Genomic DNA, 16,060 nt, shown 5'->3' on the forward strand with positions numbered 1-16,060 from the left:
TCTTCTACTGGCAACATTCGATCGTTCCACTGGCTGTTCGGGCTGGCGGGCGCGCGCCTCACCGACCGCCTGCGCGTGCGCACCTTCCGGAACTACCTCGTGCAGGTGACCGCCCTCTTCTACTGGCAACATTCGATCGTTCCACTGGCTGTTCGGGCTGGCGGGCGCGCGCCTCACCGACCGCCTGCGCGTGCGCACCTTCCGGAACTACCTCGTGCAGGTGACCGCCCTCTTCTACTGGCAACATTCGATCGTTCCACTGGCTGTTCGGGCTGGCGGGCGCGCGCCTCACCGACCGCCTGCGCGTGCGCACCTTCCGGAACTACCTCGTGCAGGTGACCGCCTTCTTCTACTGGCAACATTCGATCGTTCCACTGGCTGTTCGGGCTGGCGGGCGCGCGCCTCACCGACCGCCTGCGCGTGCGCACCTTCCGGAACTACCTCGTGCAGGTGACCGCCTCCTTCTACTGGCAACATTCGATCGTTCCACTGCCTGTTAGAAAATTTCAGAAAAAACCATTTCAATTTTTTTATACAACTAGCGCAGCAAACAAGCGTACGGCTCACTTGATGGGAAGCGGTTACAATAGCTTGCAGACGCCTGCAACGCCAGAAACATCGCAAGCGCGTTGCCGACCCAATCCCCAATCCCCTCAGGAGCTCTGGTCACCTTACTCACCAACAGGAACACAACACTGCTTGAAAGCAGTCTTATTCAGCTATGATTTTCTGTAAGGTCGAGGTACTTCCCCAGTCGTATTTTGAGCTGGAAAATTCTTGCTGTGTCCTACCTCAGCTATATAAATTTTCTTTTTTTACAAATCCTTATATTAACTTTGCAATAAACTATAACCCCATCGTTTGCCCCCCAGGAGCAGGGCTGGTTCGACGTCCCCGCCAACTCGGTGGGCGCGCTGTGCGCCCGCCTGGCGTCCGACTGCGCCGCCGTGCAGGGAGCTACTGGTGGGTGTTTGTTATACTTCCTAGACGAATTAGCTACATAAAGAAACGTCAATCTACCTAATCCAGTATCTAATACAAAATCTACACTTCTCTGCGGGTACCGAATGAAATCTCAAAACGTGACGATTTATTGAACTAAAACTTCTCTACGCTCGCCTTAAGCTGGTGAATTCGTGACGAGAGCGTTAATCAAAGTGTAATCGAAGCAAACGGATGTTGAAAAGGAGATGTAGTCAGTCTTATAGCTGTATATATATCAAGTGAAAGAAAAGAACAAAGGGCAGCAGTGTTTAATTCATTTGTTGCTATGTACATACACACTACAGGTTCACTACCTAATGCAGTAAAACGCAGTAAAATATTTTGATAAAGTGATCCATATGTCACTTGCACCGTCGTACGCAATTAGCAAGGGATTTATAGACAACAGATGCACCGATAACGCCACTTAGCACATCGTTCGATAGTCAACTACCCTCACTCATTCTATTACTCGAGTCATTCTGACGTGTATAAAACGATCGGTGCAATCGCGGCTAAGGCAGTCTTGGCTCTGGCTTGGCACCGTGCACTAGTTGTATCCTGCTAGTAGCTTAACCTAGACTCTCTTTCAATAATTAATTTATGCAAACGACTTAATTATTACATATTATATTGCGATCTATCTTTTATTTGGCGAGGCAGAGCGGTCAACTCAAGCAGTGAAGGTGAGCATTGAGTTGCATCTCAAAAGGGGCCTCCTTAAACCTGTACCTAGATCGCAAGTCCTAGGAACTGCTCCGAGTTCCCTCCCCCATTTATTTGTTTATTTATTATATAAAGGCAACAAACAAACAAACCAGCCCTTATGAATTCATTTCCAGTGCCACAGAATGGCTCCACCTGATCTTTTGATTCAAAGGCGTGTGGCATTAGTCTGTATACAACTGTAGGTTACATTCCACAGGAACTCGCCTGGGCACCATGCTGCAAGGCGTCAGCACGATGGTGCTGGGCGTGGGGCTCGCCCTCGCCTACTCCTGGAAAATGACTCTCGTCAGCTTATTGAGCGTGCCCTGCGTGAGTACTGACGAACTTAACGCCACACTTACACGCGCACGCGCTCACGCACACACACACACACACACGCAAACACGCGCAAACACGCGCACACACGCGCACACATGCGCACACACGCGCACACGCGCACGCACACACACACACAAATATTCACGTAAACACCACTACTTTTCTTAAAAATTAATATATTTCAAGATGTAACAGTACTTTAGTTTCGTATAAAAACCTTGGCTTAGAATAAAGATGTGAAAGTTAATATCAATTATGGAGTTTCACAAAGACGAATAAACAACTCTGATTGTTTTGTTACAACTGTTCAATTATTATAATGTATATTTTTCTATCGTTTCACACTTACATTTTTTTTTTTATGTTTTTTTTTATGTCACTAGGTCGGCAAACAAGCGTACGGCTCACCTGATGGTAAGCGATTGCCGTAGCTTATAGACACCTGCAACACCAGAAGCATCGCAAGCGCGTTGCCGACCCAATCCCCAATCCCCCCAGGAGCATTTTACATTTGTAAATAATACAATATTATAACTTGTTTACCGTATTATATTAAAATAAATATTTTGTGTGCAGGTCATCGGCGGAATATGCTTGGAAGGCTGGATAACGAAGAAGTCGGAAGTGAAGGAACAGCGCGCGTTGGAAAGCGCCTCGAAACTCGCCACCGAAGCCGTTCTCAACGTTCGCACTGTGCATAGCTTAGGTGAGGTTACTATCTTAAATAAAATATGACATTTTAATAATGTAATAGATTATCAGATTTTAAAACAAATTTTATTCTTCGGAATTTGGCAATGTTCAAATAATTATCAACAAAATTCCACGTATATTGAAAGGAATTTTCTTAACGTTAGTGTTTAAGTTAGCTTCGCTTTTGGTGATTCATTAAAAGAATATGTTACGGTAGTTTTTTTTTTTTTTGTAGATCTAATTTGGAATGAATATTTTTGATGTGAGACATCTATAGGCGAGTGTAAACTTGATTGCTGGCGTGGCGATACATACCGTGATGACTCATCGCCACGATATATGGTTGAATATATGTAAGACGTCGATTTCTACATCTTTTCTTCAATCTATGAGAACTCTTCGGTGCGACCAAGCCAGCCCTGCGGTCACCAACCCGCCTGCCCAGCGTGGTGACTATGGGCAACACACATTAGTTCACGCTATTCATTATTAATCTGAATCTAGGAACGGCGGAGGTTTCGGGGGAGGTAAATCCATCTAGCTAGGATTCATTTTTAGAAAATGTCGTTTTATCCCTGTTTTTAGGGAGTGAAAAAATATCGTTAGAATACGAAGGTAAATAAAGTTGTAATAGCTCGGTGGGAAATCGGCCGGTCGGGATCAACCGAGAAGAACATGGTTCAAATCCCCATGTCCCTGATAAAGTGTTTTTTTCCTTTTTTTTTCTTATTGCACTCGTTATTTTTTATTTAAATAGGCAGTTCTTATTTTTTATTATTATGTTGGTAAAATCGAAAAATATTATTCATATTTTATCATTATTATTTTTTATTTTTTATATTTATTTATATTTTTTATTATTGTCGTTAAATGAAAAAAATATTCATATTTTATAAATATGTAATTCATATTTAAATATGATTTCCAAAAAACACGATTTGTTAGAGCGCCTATCAGTTTTTGAGAAGCAATTACTCTCAATCTTGTAATTGTCTACTTTGTATCAATTTTACCGTCCGGAATACCGTCATTTTTTTTTTTTTTTTTTATACATTGCCTTTGTGAAATGTTGTCATTGATAGTCTCCACTTAGTAAATATTAAATAAAAGAATATATTAATGATCGCTATCTTTAGTGTCTGAGGATAAGCGTGCCGAAAAAATATCCTCTGAAATAACGGCATCACTATAATCATCCTTAACTTTGACTCAGAGTAGAATTTCAATTACCCCTCCCCCCCCCTTCCTCTACCCTCAACTTTAGCTCGGAGTAGAATCTCTATACACCCCCTACTCCACTCTCAACCTCAGCTCGGAGTAGAATCTCTATACCCTCCCCCCTACTTGAACCTCAACTTTAGCTCAGAGTAGAACCTTTATAAACCACCCGTTACTCGGAGTAGAATATCAATAACCCCTCTCACCTCTATCCCCTGACCAGCGTTTTATTTTAGGATAGAATAACAAAAAGCAATAAATATGTAGAAAAATATTTATCGTAATGCGTAAATATAAAGTATTAGGTCCTTACATATGAAATTGGCGTTTTGTATGGTCGGGACATAAAGTCGATATTTTTTATACATAATATATTTAATTAATCAAAGTATGTATCTATGCACTTTTGCCATTTTATACTTTTACTAAAAAAATGTTTGAAGGCAGTTTGGACTGCCCCATCGGAGTTGAATTTTTTCCCTTGTAAGAAGTTATCCAAATTTTGAAAAAAATGGTAATCTGTCTGGAGCAAGTTCCGGGAAATACGGTGGATGTTTTAGACATTCCAATTGAAGCTCCTCTAATTTGGTAGCCGTCTGTTGGGCAGTGTGTGATCTAGAGTTGTCCAGAAACAGCAGCGGTCTAGAGCAATTGACTAGCCTAGGTTGTTGAGCAGCTAGCTTTTCCGTCATTGCCGTAATCGTCTGGCCAGATTTAAGAAAGCTGTAGTGAACGACACCGGCACTAGTCCACCAATCGCTCACAAGTAACTTTTTTGAGTCAATTTTCGCTTGAGGCAGGATCTGGCTGGCTCGCCAGGGTTCAGCCATTGCGATGAGCGCTTCCGATTATCGTACATGACCCACTTTTTCTTCACATGCAATGCTTCGATTTAAATTTCCTTCATCATTGTGCCGGTCGAGTAATGTAACGCAGCAGTCTAAGCGCGTTTGTCGGTTTGCTTCACTCAATTCATGCGGTACCCACTTTTCAAGCTTTTTTACCTTCCCATGTTGCTTCAAGTGGATTAAAACAGCTTTATCACTAACACCGTAACCTGCAGCTAACTCGGAAGTGGCTTATGATGGATCTGCTTCCTTAATAGCCTTCAATTCTTCATTATTAACTTTGATTTCCGGCCGTCCACGGGACTTGTCCTGCAGGTCCAAATTTCCAGAACGATAACGTTGGAACCAAAAACACACTGTGTTTTCTTTTGGCGACACCGCAGCCATACACATAATTGACCCTTCGAGCCGTTTCTGCAGCACTGGTTTCATGGTGGAACTCGTACTCGTTCGTAAATAACACGATATTTCAAGTTTCCCATTTTGTAAACTGACTGACGCAAGATGAAAAACAAACGAGACAAAAAACGAATGAATTACGGTTTTCGAAATGCAAATGCACGAGTAAATAGCTGCATAAATTTGAATTTCGAATTCTTAGTCATGGAGGAAATATTTGAGATCAAAGTGGCCAGTACGAAAAAACTCCAATTTCATATGTTCAGGATCTAATATTAATGGTCGACTTGTATTAATTGAGGTTTGATATATACCCATTGACAAACGTTTTTATTGGCCATACAGGTGTTTGCCGTGGTCTGGGTGTTTGTGCAGTCCTTGTGGGTCTCCCCACTTGCCTCGGATTGCCGTCGGTCCCGGTTGCTATCATGTACACCTGATAGCGATCGTTACTCATAGTAGGGAATATATCCGCCAACCCGCATTGGAGCAGCGTGGTGGATTAAGCTCTATTCTTCTCCTATATGGGGAGGAAGGCCTATGCCCAGTAGTGGGATATTACAGGCTGTAGCGTATATACTCAATGTAAAAGGGTTACACATACACACCCTTTCTCCCGGTGTGGGATACGAACCTAACGTAAAGGCCCACACCCACAGGGGTGGAGCAGGCGGTGCTGCGGCGCTACAGCGCGGCGCTGAGCGCGGCGGGGCGCGCGGCGCCGGCGCGCTGGGTGCGCGGCCCGGTGTACGGGCTGTGCCTGTGCGCGCCCACGCTGGGCTACGCCGTGTCGCTGGCCTACGGCGGCTACCTCGTGGCCCGCGAGGGGCTCAGCTACGAGTACGCCATCCTGTGAGTACCCACCGCCCTCCCTTACAGTCCGCTACTGCAGGCCTGCTGGGTGCGCGGCCCGGTGTACGGGCTGTGCCTGTGCGCGCCCACGCTGGGCTACGCCGTGTCGCTGGCCTACGGCGGCTACCTCGTGGCCCGCGAGGGGCTCAGCTACGAGTACGCCATCCTGTGAGTACCCACCGCCCTCCCTTACAGTCCGCTACTGCAGGCCTGCTGGGTGCGCGGCCCGGTGTACGGGCTGTGCCTGTGCGCGCCCACGCTGGGCTACGCCGTGTCGCTGGCCTACGGCGGCTACCTCGTGGCCCGCGAGGGGCTCAGCTACGAGTACGCCATCCTGTGAGTACCCACCGCCCTCCCTTACAGTCCGCTACTGCAGGCCTGCTGGGTGCGCGGCCCGGTGTACGGGCTGTGCCTGTGCGCGCCCACGCTGGGCTACGCCGTGTCGCTGGCCTACGGCGGCTACCTCGTGGCCCGCGAGGGGCTCAGCTACGAGTACGCCATCCTGTGAGTACCCACCGCCCTCCCTTACAGTCCGCTACTGCAGGCCTGCTGGGTGCGCGGCCCGGTGTACGGGCTGTGCCTGTGCGCGCCCACGCTGGGCTACGCCGTGTCGCTGGCCTACGGCGGCTACCTCGTGGCCCGCGAGGGGCTCAGCTACGAGTACGCCATCCTGTGAGTACCCACCGCCCTCCCTTACAGTCCGCTACTGCAGGCCTGCTGGGTGCGCGGCCCGGTGTACGGGCTGTGCCTGTGCGCGCCCACGCTGGGCTACGCCGTGTCGCTGGCCTACGGCGGCTACCTCGTGGCCCGCGAGGGGCTCAGCTACGAGTACGCCATCCTGTGAGTACCCACCGCCCTCCCTTACAGTCCGCTACTGCAGGCCTGCTGGGTGCGCGGCCCGGTGTACGGGCTGTGCCTGTGCGCGCCCACGCTGGGCTACGCCGTGTCGCTGGCCTACGGCGGCTACCTCGTGGCCCGCGAGGGGCTCAGCTACGAGTACGCCATCCTGTGAGTACCCACCGCCCTCCCTTACAGTCCGCTACTGCAGGCCTGCTGGGTGCGCGGCCCGGTGTACGGGCTGTGCCTGTGCGCGCCCACGCTGGGCTACGCCGTGTCGCTGGCCTACGGCGGCTACCTCGTGGCCCGCGAGGGGCTCAGCTACGAGTACGCCATCCTGTGAGTACCCACCGCCCTCCCTTACAGTCCGCTACTGCAGGCCTGCTGGGTGCGCGGCCCGGTGTACGGGCTGTGCCTGTGCGCGCCCACGCTGGGCTACGCCGTGTCGCTGGCCTACGGCGGCTACCTCGTGGCCCGCGAGGGGCTCAGCTACGAGTACGCCATCCTGTGAGTACCCACCACCCTCCCTTACAGTCCGCTACTGCAGGCTAGCTGTGGCAGCCGTCTACCGCTGACACCCGCGAGTATGGCGTAATATCGCAAAATAAAAATATCACATGGCCTTCAAAACTACCTTCGAATCTTCATCTTACAAAATAAGACATTAAATATCGTTAGAAGTGAAGCTAACAACGATTCGGTATTAAGATGCTGCAGAAAAGAACCGGCTAAAAGCTCCGCTGTAGCTCTAACTATGTAAAAAACTATGTTTTGTTACAAAATATCGAGTAAGCCTTTAACGTCCCATTGCTGGCCATGGACCTCTTTCACCATGTGGAAGTAGGATTGGCAATCAATCCACGCTGCTCAATTGCAGGTTGGAGAACATAATCCCGCCTATGAGTAAGCTCGTTACTAGGGTGCTTTTGATAACAACCGGGACACCTGTCGTCGTAATATTTTGATATCGACTTAAAAAAGAGGTTCTCGATTGTGTTTTGTTTTTTAATATGTGTTACCTCATAAAAATTTTCAGGTATATCAATTTTGATTATTGTGCTTGTTGCGTTCGATCCAGATTAAATCTGAGCAAAATCTTCTGAGTAAATTTTGAGTTACTACTAATGCGTTTTGAGTTGACTATGTTTTCGACTATCTAAATTGATGATGTTCTCGTTTTTTACTTGTCAATTTAAATTGAGGTCAACCTAATTTTGTGTTTGATAACAAACACAATTATTTTGACTTTCGGGATCCTATTCCATTGGTACCATAGCAAAGTGAGGAAATTTTTGTCCACTACATACAAATGTCCATCGACCAACTCAGTAAAACAGCTAGTAATGAAATAAACATAACTCCCCAGAGTATCAGAGGCGCTAATCTACGGCGCATGGATGCTGGCCGAGGCTCTGTCGTTCGCGCCGAACTTCGCAGCGGCTCGTCGGTCCGGGGCTCGGATCGTAAGAGCTCTGCGGAGACAACCACTCGTACGTGATGAGGACACCGCTGTCGTTGACCCTAACTGGGTGAGTACTGTTTTTTTACACGGTTAGATCGACAAATAAACGTCCGGCCTACTAATGGTAAGCGGTCACCTACTACCACCAATAGACGTTGCAGAACAGAGTTGCCGAACCTAACATCGACCCTGTCCAGGAGGTCTACCTGCTCTCTGCAGCTCGCGGCTTTACCCGCGTATTTTCCGGTTCCATATGATCCCAGTAATCAATAAATAAATAAACGCCTCGCACTCAACGGCCCCCACTAGAATTTACTTCTGTGTCGAGGGTCCGGACACAATACGCAAGCACAAACGCTCAGACCACGACAAACATCTGTATGGCCAATGCTTATGTTTATTATAATGCTTTACAATTTAAGTTATGTCAAACCAAATAATATTGCTTGCTATCCACAGGTCGCAACGGGTAAGATAGAGTTCGAAAACATCCACTTCCGCTACCCCACCCGAGCCAACGTACCCGTCCTGAACGGCCTGTCTCTGACCGTGGAGCCCGGCCGGACCGTGGCGCTGGTGGGGCCCTCGGGGTGCGGCAAGTCCACCCTCATGCATCTGTTGCTGAGGAACTATGACCCGCAGCAAGGGGTCGTGGTGAGTCACAATAATTACCTCCTATATTCGATATGTGCTGTGTGGTTACGGCACTAAAGAATTTAGCCACCCCCTCTCTTCCCGTGGGTGTCGTAAGAGGCGACTAAGGGATAACAAAGTTCCACAACCACCTTGGAACTTAAAAAGCCGACCGATGGCGGGATAGCCATCCAACTGCTGGCTTTGAAATACACAGGCCGAAGACGGGCAGCAGCGTCTTCGGTGCGACAAAGCCGGCCCTGCCCAGCGTGGTGACTATGGGCAACACACATGAGTTCACGTTATTTTTGGCGTAAACTTGTGGAGGCCTATGTCCAGTAGTGGACTGTATAGGCTGTAATGATATTCGATATAACTATTTTTTAATATGTACTATTTTATTTTTGTGATACCCACACATTAGGAATTCTAAACATTTTTGAATATCATATCAAAAATCGACCGCTCCAGCGGGATTCGAACCCGCGTCTCCTACTGACCGTGTCGGCGCTCTAGCCAATTAAGCTATGGAACGATGTACCCGCTAGATCGAAAGTTTCGATATGATAATTTTTATATTCGATTTAATCGAACCGTGGCGCCGTCTATAGTGAGCTTTTTATTTTTTTTACTCTTTTTTTAGGTTCTCTTAAACCGAATATAAAATCATCATATCAAAAATTTCGATCTAGCGAGTACATCGTTCCATAGCTTAATTGGCTAGAGCACCGACACAGTCAGTCGGAGACGCGGGTTCGATCCCCGCTGGAACGGTTAATTTTTAACTATTTTTTGATAAATTTGGATGAATATTAGTATTTAGTACTATTTTACGCGTACAAATAATAGCTCAAATATTTTGTAACGATTTTAAAATATAACCAAATTAGTGTCTGGTGACAAATATAATCCGATAGAAAGTGTCTGGTATTATTAATTTCATATCGTTCACAATAGTTTCTACAACATACGTATGATTCAGCCATGAGATAATTGTGTTTGCTGGCAAACGAAAAAAAACCAACTTCAATTACATCGACGAGTAAATACAACGTAGATCGACGAAAAAATAGTCAAGTAACTACGCGTTATCAAAGATTACTCAAAAAGTAGTTATCAGATCTCAATAAAATTTATATGTGACCACATGATAAACATCAGCTTTCGATTAAATTAAAGACTATCAAAATCAGTATACCCAGTAAAAAGTTATTGCGGATTTTCGAGAGTTTCCTTCGATTTCTCTGGGATCCCATCATCAGATCCTGGTTCCTTAGTTCCTTATCATGGTACTAAACTAGAGATATCTTCTTTCCAACAAAAAAAGAATTATCAAAATCGGTACATCCAGTACAAAGTTATGTGGTATAATACAACGTAGGTCGACGAAAAAAGCGTCAAGTAAAAACGCATTATTAGATATAACTCGAAAAGTAGTTGTTAGATCTCAAATAAATTTAAATGGAACTAAATGACACACACCACCTTTCGATTAAAAGAAAATTTGTCGAAATCGCGCCACCCAGTCAAAAGTTCTGAAGTAACATACGTAAAAAAAAAATACAGTCGAATTGAGAACCTCCTCCTTTTTTGGAAGTCGGTTAAAAATAAGCTAAGCTATTACATTTTTACGTACTTTTATCAATCGATATCTAAGAATTGGTCTTCTAAGCTAGCGTATGTACGTGCACTGTGCACGTTAATGCTACTCTCTTATATGTATACACTAGCTGTGCCCGCGGCTTCGCCCGCGTTGAAATCAGTCTGTCACAATGGTTTTCAAACAAACTTCTAGTGAAACTTTCATCAAGATCGGCTTAGCTATTCCGTAAACCTTCCTCTTGAAGCCCTCTCTCCATTGGTGAATCCGCATGAAAATCTGTTCAGTAGATTGATTGATTGAGGGAATCGATCACATACACTTTTGGGGACTTTGTTTTATAATCCACTAATTGTTTAACGCAAATTATTTTTTTATTTAAGTGACTTGAAATGCTTATCATACTGAGTAACTTTTTAAAAGGCACAATTTAGTATAATTTAATAAAAACTTTATAAAACCTCTCTATACACCACACTTTTAGTTTTATTTTTAGGCTGCAGTATAAATAACCTATTAAGCGAACTTATAGGTGTTGTATATCTTTCGTACGAACTATAAGCAAAATCCGTTCTTAGCGGACGTCTACTAACTATAATCTACCTCCCTACCGAATTTCATCTTTGTCCATCTATATATAGATTACGATGCATTATTTGGACACCTCGTCACACATCCATATGTATATTACGATGCCCCGTTTTAACCCCAAAAGGGAGTTTCTTTCTAAAGATACATTATTCGGACACCTTCTCACCATCTAAAGAGCGAACATTTTTAATTTCAACTCTCTTACTTCAAAAACATAGGACTTTCTTACAAACTTCCAACCCCCATTTTAACCCCTAGGGGTCGGGTTTCGTAAAATCAGTTCTTAACGGATGTCTACGCCCTATAAGGAACCTACCTGTTAAATTTCAAGTTTGTAGCTGTTATAGTTCCAGAGATTTCATGATGAGTGAATCAATCTACATCCCCCGTTTTTACCCCAAAAGGGAGTTTCTTTCTAAAGATACATTATTCGGACACCTTCTCACCATCTAAAGAGCGAACATTTTTAATTTCAACTCTCTTACTTCAAAAACATAGGACTTTCTTACAAACTTCCAACCCCCGTTTTAACCCCTAGGGGTCGGGTTTCGTAAAATCAGTTCTTAACGGATATCTACGCCCTATAAGGAACCTACCTGTTAAATTTCAAGTTTGTAGCTGTTATAGTTCCAGAGATTTCGTGATGAGTGAATCAATCTACATCCCCCGTTTTAACCCCAAAAGGGAGTTTCTTTCTAAAGATACATTATTTGGACACCTTTTCATCATTTATAAGGCATACATTTTAAATTTCAAGTCTCTTACTTCAAAAACATGGGACTTTCACACAAACTTCCAACCCCCGTTTTACCCCCTTAAGGATCGAATTTCGTAAAATGCATTCTTAGCGGATGTCTACACCCTATAAGAAGCCGTCCTGCCAAATTTTAAGTTTGTAGGTGTTATAGTTCCAGAGATTTCGTGATGAGTAAGTAAACCTACCATCCCCCGTTTTAACCCCAAAAGGGAGTTGATTTCTAAAGATACATTATTTGGACACCTTCTCACCACCTAAAGAGCGAACATTTTAAATTTCAAGTCTCTTACTTCAAAAACATGGGACTTACACACAAACTTCCAACCCCCGTTTTACCCCCTTAAGGGTCGAATTTCGTAAAATCCATTCTTAGCGGATGTCTACACCCTATAAGAAGCCTTCCTGTCAATTTTCAAGTTTATAGGTGTTATAGTTTCGGAGATTTCGCGATGAGAGAGTCAACCTACCATCCCCCGTTTTAACCCCAAAAGGGAGTTTATTTCTAAAGATACATTATTTGGACACCTTTTCATCATCTATAGAGCATACATTTTAAATTTCAAGTCTCTTACTTCAAAAACATAGGACTTTCATACAAACTTGCAACTCCCGTTTTACCCCCTTAGGGGTCGAGTTTCGTAAAATCCGTTCTTAGCGGATGTCTACACCCTATAAGAAGCCTTCCTGTCAAATTTTAAGTTTATAGGTGTTATAGTTTCGGAGATTTCGCGATGAGAGAGTCAACCTACCATCCCCCGTTTTAACCCCAAAAGGGAGTTTATTTCTAAAGATACATTATTTGGACACCTTTTCATCATCTATAGAGCATACATTTTAAATTTCAAGTCTCTTACTTCAAAAACATAGGACTTTCATACAAACTTGCAACTCCCGTTTTACCCCCTTAGGGGTCGAGTTTCGTAAAATCCGTTCTTAGCGGATGTCTACGTCCTATAAGGAGCCTACCTGAAATTTGTTTCAAGTTTGTAGGTGTTATAGTTTCGGAGATTTCGTGATGAATGAGTGACCTTTCGCTTTTATATATATTATAGATTATAGATTTAGTCTATCGGAAAATAAGTAAAGTGTGGGGTTAATAATAATAATAAATACTCTTTATTGTACACCACAAAGAAACATTACAAAAAAGTGATACATGAAAATAAATATGTACAAAGGCGGTCTTATCGCTAGGAGCGATTTCTTCCAGACAACCTTAGGGCATAGGACATAGCGAAGAAAAAGAGAAGGGTGGGGTTCTGGGATCTCAGAGCGATCAAATTTGAGTCATTAAGAGCCGATTAACTCGCTGGGCTCGAGCCGTTCCCACTGACCGACCGTGTCCCGATTCCCCCACTGACCGGCGCGCTTTGTCCCAACAGAAGCTGGACGGGCGCGACATCCGGCGCGATTTGCCGCTGGCGGCGCTGCGCGCGCAGCTGGGCCTGGTGCAGCAGGAGCCCGTGCTGTTCGAGCGCTCCGTGCGCGACAACATCGCCTACGGCGCCGCCGCCCGCGCCGACGACGGCGCGCTGCTGGACGCCGCGCGCCGCGCCAACGTGCACGCCTTCGTGGCCGGCCTGCCGCTGGTGGGTGGCCTGGGCACGCCGGCCTCGACACACGTTCTGCATGATACCTTTCCTGACCACGTAAACGCGAGTTTAAAAGAAAAGTTAATATTAACTGACGAATATGACTAAAGAACTGCGCATCGGAAAGAATTCTTTTGTCCGTAGCGTAATTTATTGTGAACTATAGCCGTGCTTACGTGCTCATTGGACAATTATGCAAAACTACGTTGCCAGAGTAGCTCTTATATTAAGACAGAGTTCGCTTCAGCCTGTAATATCCCACTACTGGGCATAGGCCTCTTTCCCCATGTAGGAGAAGGATCAGAGCTTAATCCACCACGCTGCTCCAATACGGGTTGGCGGATATATTCCCTTATTAAGACAGATGAAGTGATTAAGGCAGAGTAAAGTTTAAAAAAGGGTTAAAAAAAATTTTTTTCATTTGGACCGTGATCTAATTACACCTACAGAATCTAACCTTTGAAGGAACGTAATTAAAAATCGAACGCCTCGTATACAACCCTTCTCGTATATGAAGAAAAACGCCAAATGCCCAGCAGTGGGATGTTACAGCCTGAATCGTTTTATAAATTATCTTACGGTGGAGCTAATCACTAAACTCGTTTGCAGGGCTACGACACAGTGCTGGAGGCGGGCAGTGCGGCGCTGTCGGGCGGGCAGAAGCAACGCGTGGCCATCGCCCGCGCGCTGCTGAGGAACCCGCGGGTGCTGCTGCTGGACGAGGCCACGTCCGCACTGGACGCCGCCAGCGAGAAGGTACATCCTACTGTAACCCTACACTGACTACACTACTACTGACACCCTTCACTGACTACACTACTACTGAAACCCTACACTGACTACACTACTACTGAAACCCTACACTGACTACACTACTACTGAAACCCTACACTGACTACACTACTACTGAAACCCTACACTGACTACACTACTACTGAAACCCTACACTGACTACAGTACTACTGAAACCCTACACTGACTACACTACTACTGAGACCCTACACTGACTACACTACTACTGACGCCCTACACTGACTACACTACTACTGAAATCCTACACTGACTACACTACTACTGAAACCCTACACTGACTACACTACTACTGACATCCTATACTGACTACTGAGAAACCCGCGGGTGTTGTTACTAGATGCTAATGCTAAATGTTAAATTTCGTCTATACACCCACCAGCCATCCAGCCGCCATCTATCGATGTAAATGCTAAATGTGACGAGAGCGTTACGAAAAGTGTAATCGGGCGAGGCGAACGGAAGTTGAGAGATATAATTTAGATGAAGCTAAAGAAGTTTTCCTTCAGTCGTGTGGTCTAAAGCACAGTCGTTTTATTTGTTGTCAGGCGGTGCAGGCGGCGCTGGAGGAGGCGAGCCGCGGCCGCACCACCGTCGTCATCGCGCACCGCCTCGCCACCGTGCGCCGCGCCCACACCATCTGCGTCGTGGACCGAGGTGCGTGTGGGCCTTGTTTGTTACTACTAGGGCGTACCGCTTGTGGGCGGCCGCTGCAACACCTCCAAGATTCCCTTCGAGGGCTCTGCTCACCTAATGTCGGTTTCAAAACCACTTTTGAAGCGTCACTTTTTAAATTATATTCCGATTCATCCTTTAACATCCCACTGCTGGGCCTCTGTCTCCATATAGGAGAAGGACTGGAGATTAATCCACCATGCTGCTCCACTTCGGATTGGTTGATAAAGTTTTTTTTTATGTCACTAGGTCGGCAAACAAGCGTACGGCTCACCTGATGGTAAGCGACTACTGTAGCCTATAGACGCAACACCAGAAGCATCGCAAGCGCGTTGCCGACCCAATCCCCACCCCCCCAGGAGCTCTGGTCACCTTACTCACCAACAGGAACACGGCACTGCTTGATAACAGTATTATTTAGCTGTGGTCTTCTGTAAGGTCGGGGTACTACCCCAGTTGGGCTGCTCCATTTCTGACCAGGAAATTTCCTGATGTGCCCTACCTCAGTTAAAATCACCTAAAAGCATACAGACGTAACTGACTTAAAAAAAAAGGAGGTTCTTAATTCGATATTTTTATTGTTCGCTCTATCAACAAGCTTTATTTAAATCTATACCAATATTATAAAGCTGAAGAGTTTGTTTGTTTGAACGCGCTAATCTCAGAAACTACTGTCCTATTTGAAAAATTCTTTCAGTGTTAGAAAGCTCATTTATCGAAAAATATATAGTCAGTATAATTATATCATCACGCTTAGACCAATAGGAGCGGAGCACCAATGAAGAATGTTTCAAAATCGAGGTTTTTTTTTCCTTTTGAGAGCTTCCCAGTTAGCTCAAAGAAACTGTTCCACCCGGACGAAGTCGTGGGCAGAAGCTAGTTAAAAAATAAATTATCATTACTAAAAGAAGACTTTTTTAATAGAGAAACAGGGTAGCATTTTTATTAACGAAATTTTATTTATTGTAAATCACTTTATAACATATTATTGTTTAAGAGCTATTTCACAAAAATCGGTAACAATCCGCGAAATTGTAATATTTTGACGTCGTTAATCTCAGT

At 45.1% G+C, this 16,060-nt stretch overlaps 1 protein-coding gene across 1 annotated transcript in view; it reads left to right on the forward strand.

Annotated features, from left to right (window-relative positions):
* The window catches only part of LOC123668044 (multidrug resistance protein homolog 49-like), an 88,796-nt gene that overhangs the window by 69,350 nt on the left and 3,386 nt on the right, over positions 1–16,060 (forward strand). The window contains 9 exon segments of the mRNA XM_045601837.1: positions 873–963; positions 1,910–2,022; positions 2,608–2,737; positions 5,849–6,041; positions 8,245–8,407; positions 8,800–8,994; positions 13,304–13,510; positions 14,123–14,269; positions 14,872–14,980. Of these exon segments, the coding sequence (XP_045457793.1) occupies positions 873–963; positions 1,910–2,022; positions 2,608–2,737; positions 5,849–6,041; positions 8,245–8,407; positions 8,800–8,994; positions 13,304–13,510; positions 14,123–14,269; positions 14,872–14,980 (1,348 nt within the window).

This window comes from Melitaea cinxia, chromosome 30 (genome assembly GCF_905220565.1).
Source record: "Melitaea cinxia chromosome 30, ilMelCinx1.1, whole genome shotgun sequence".
Taxonomy (NCBI): Eukaryota; Metazoa; Arthropoda; class Insecta; order Lepidoptera; family Nymphalidae; genus Melitaea; species Melitaea cinxia.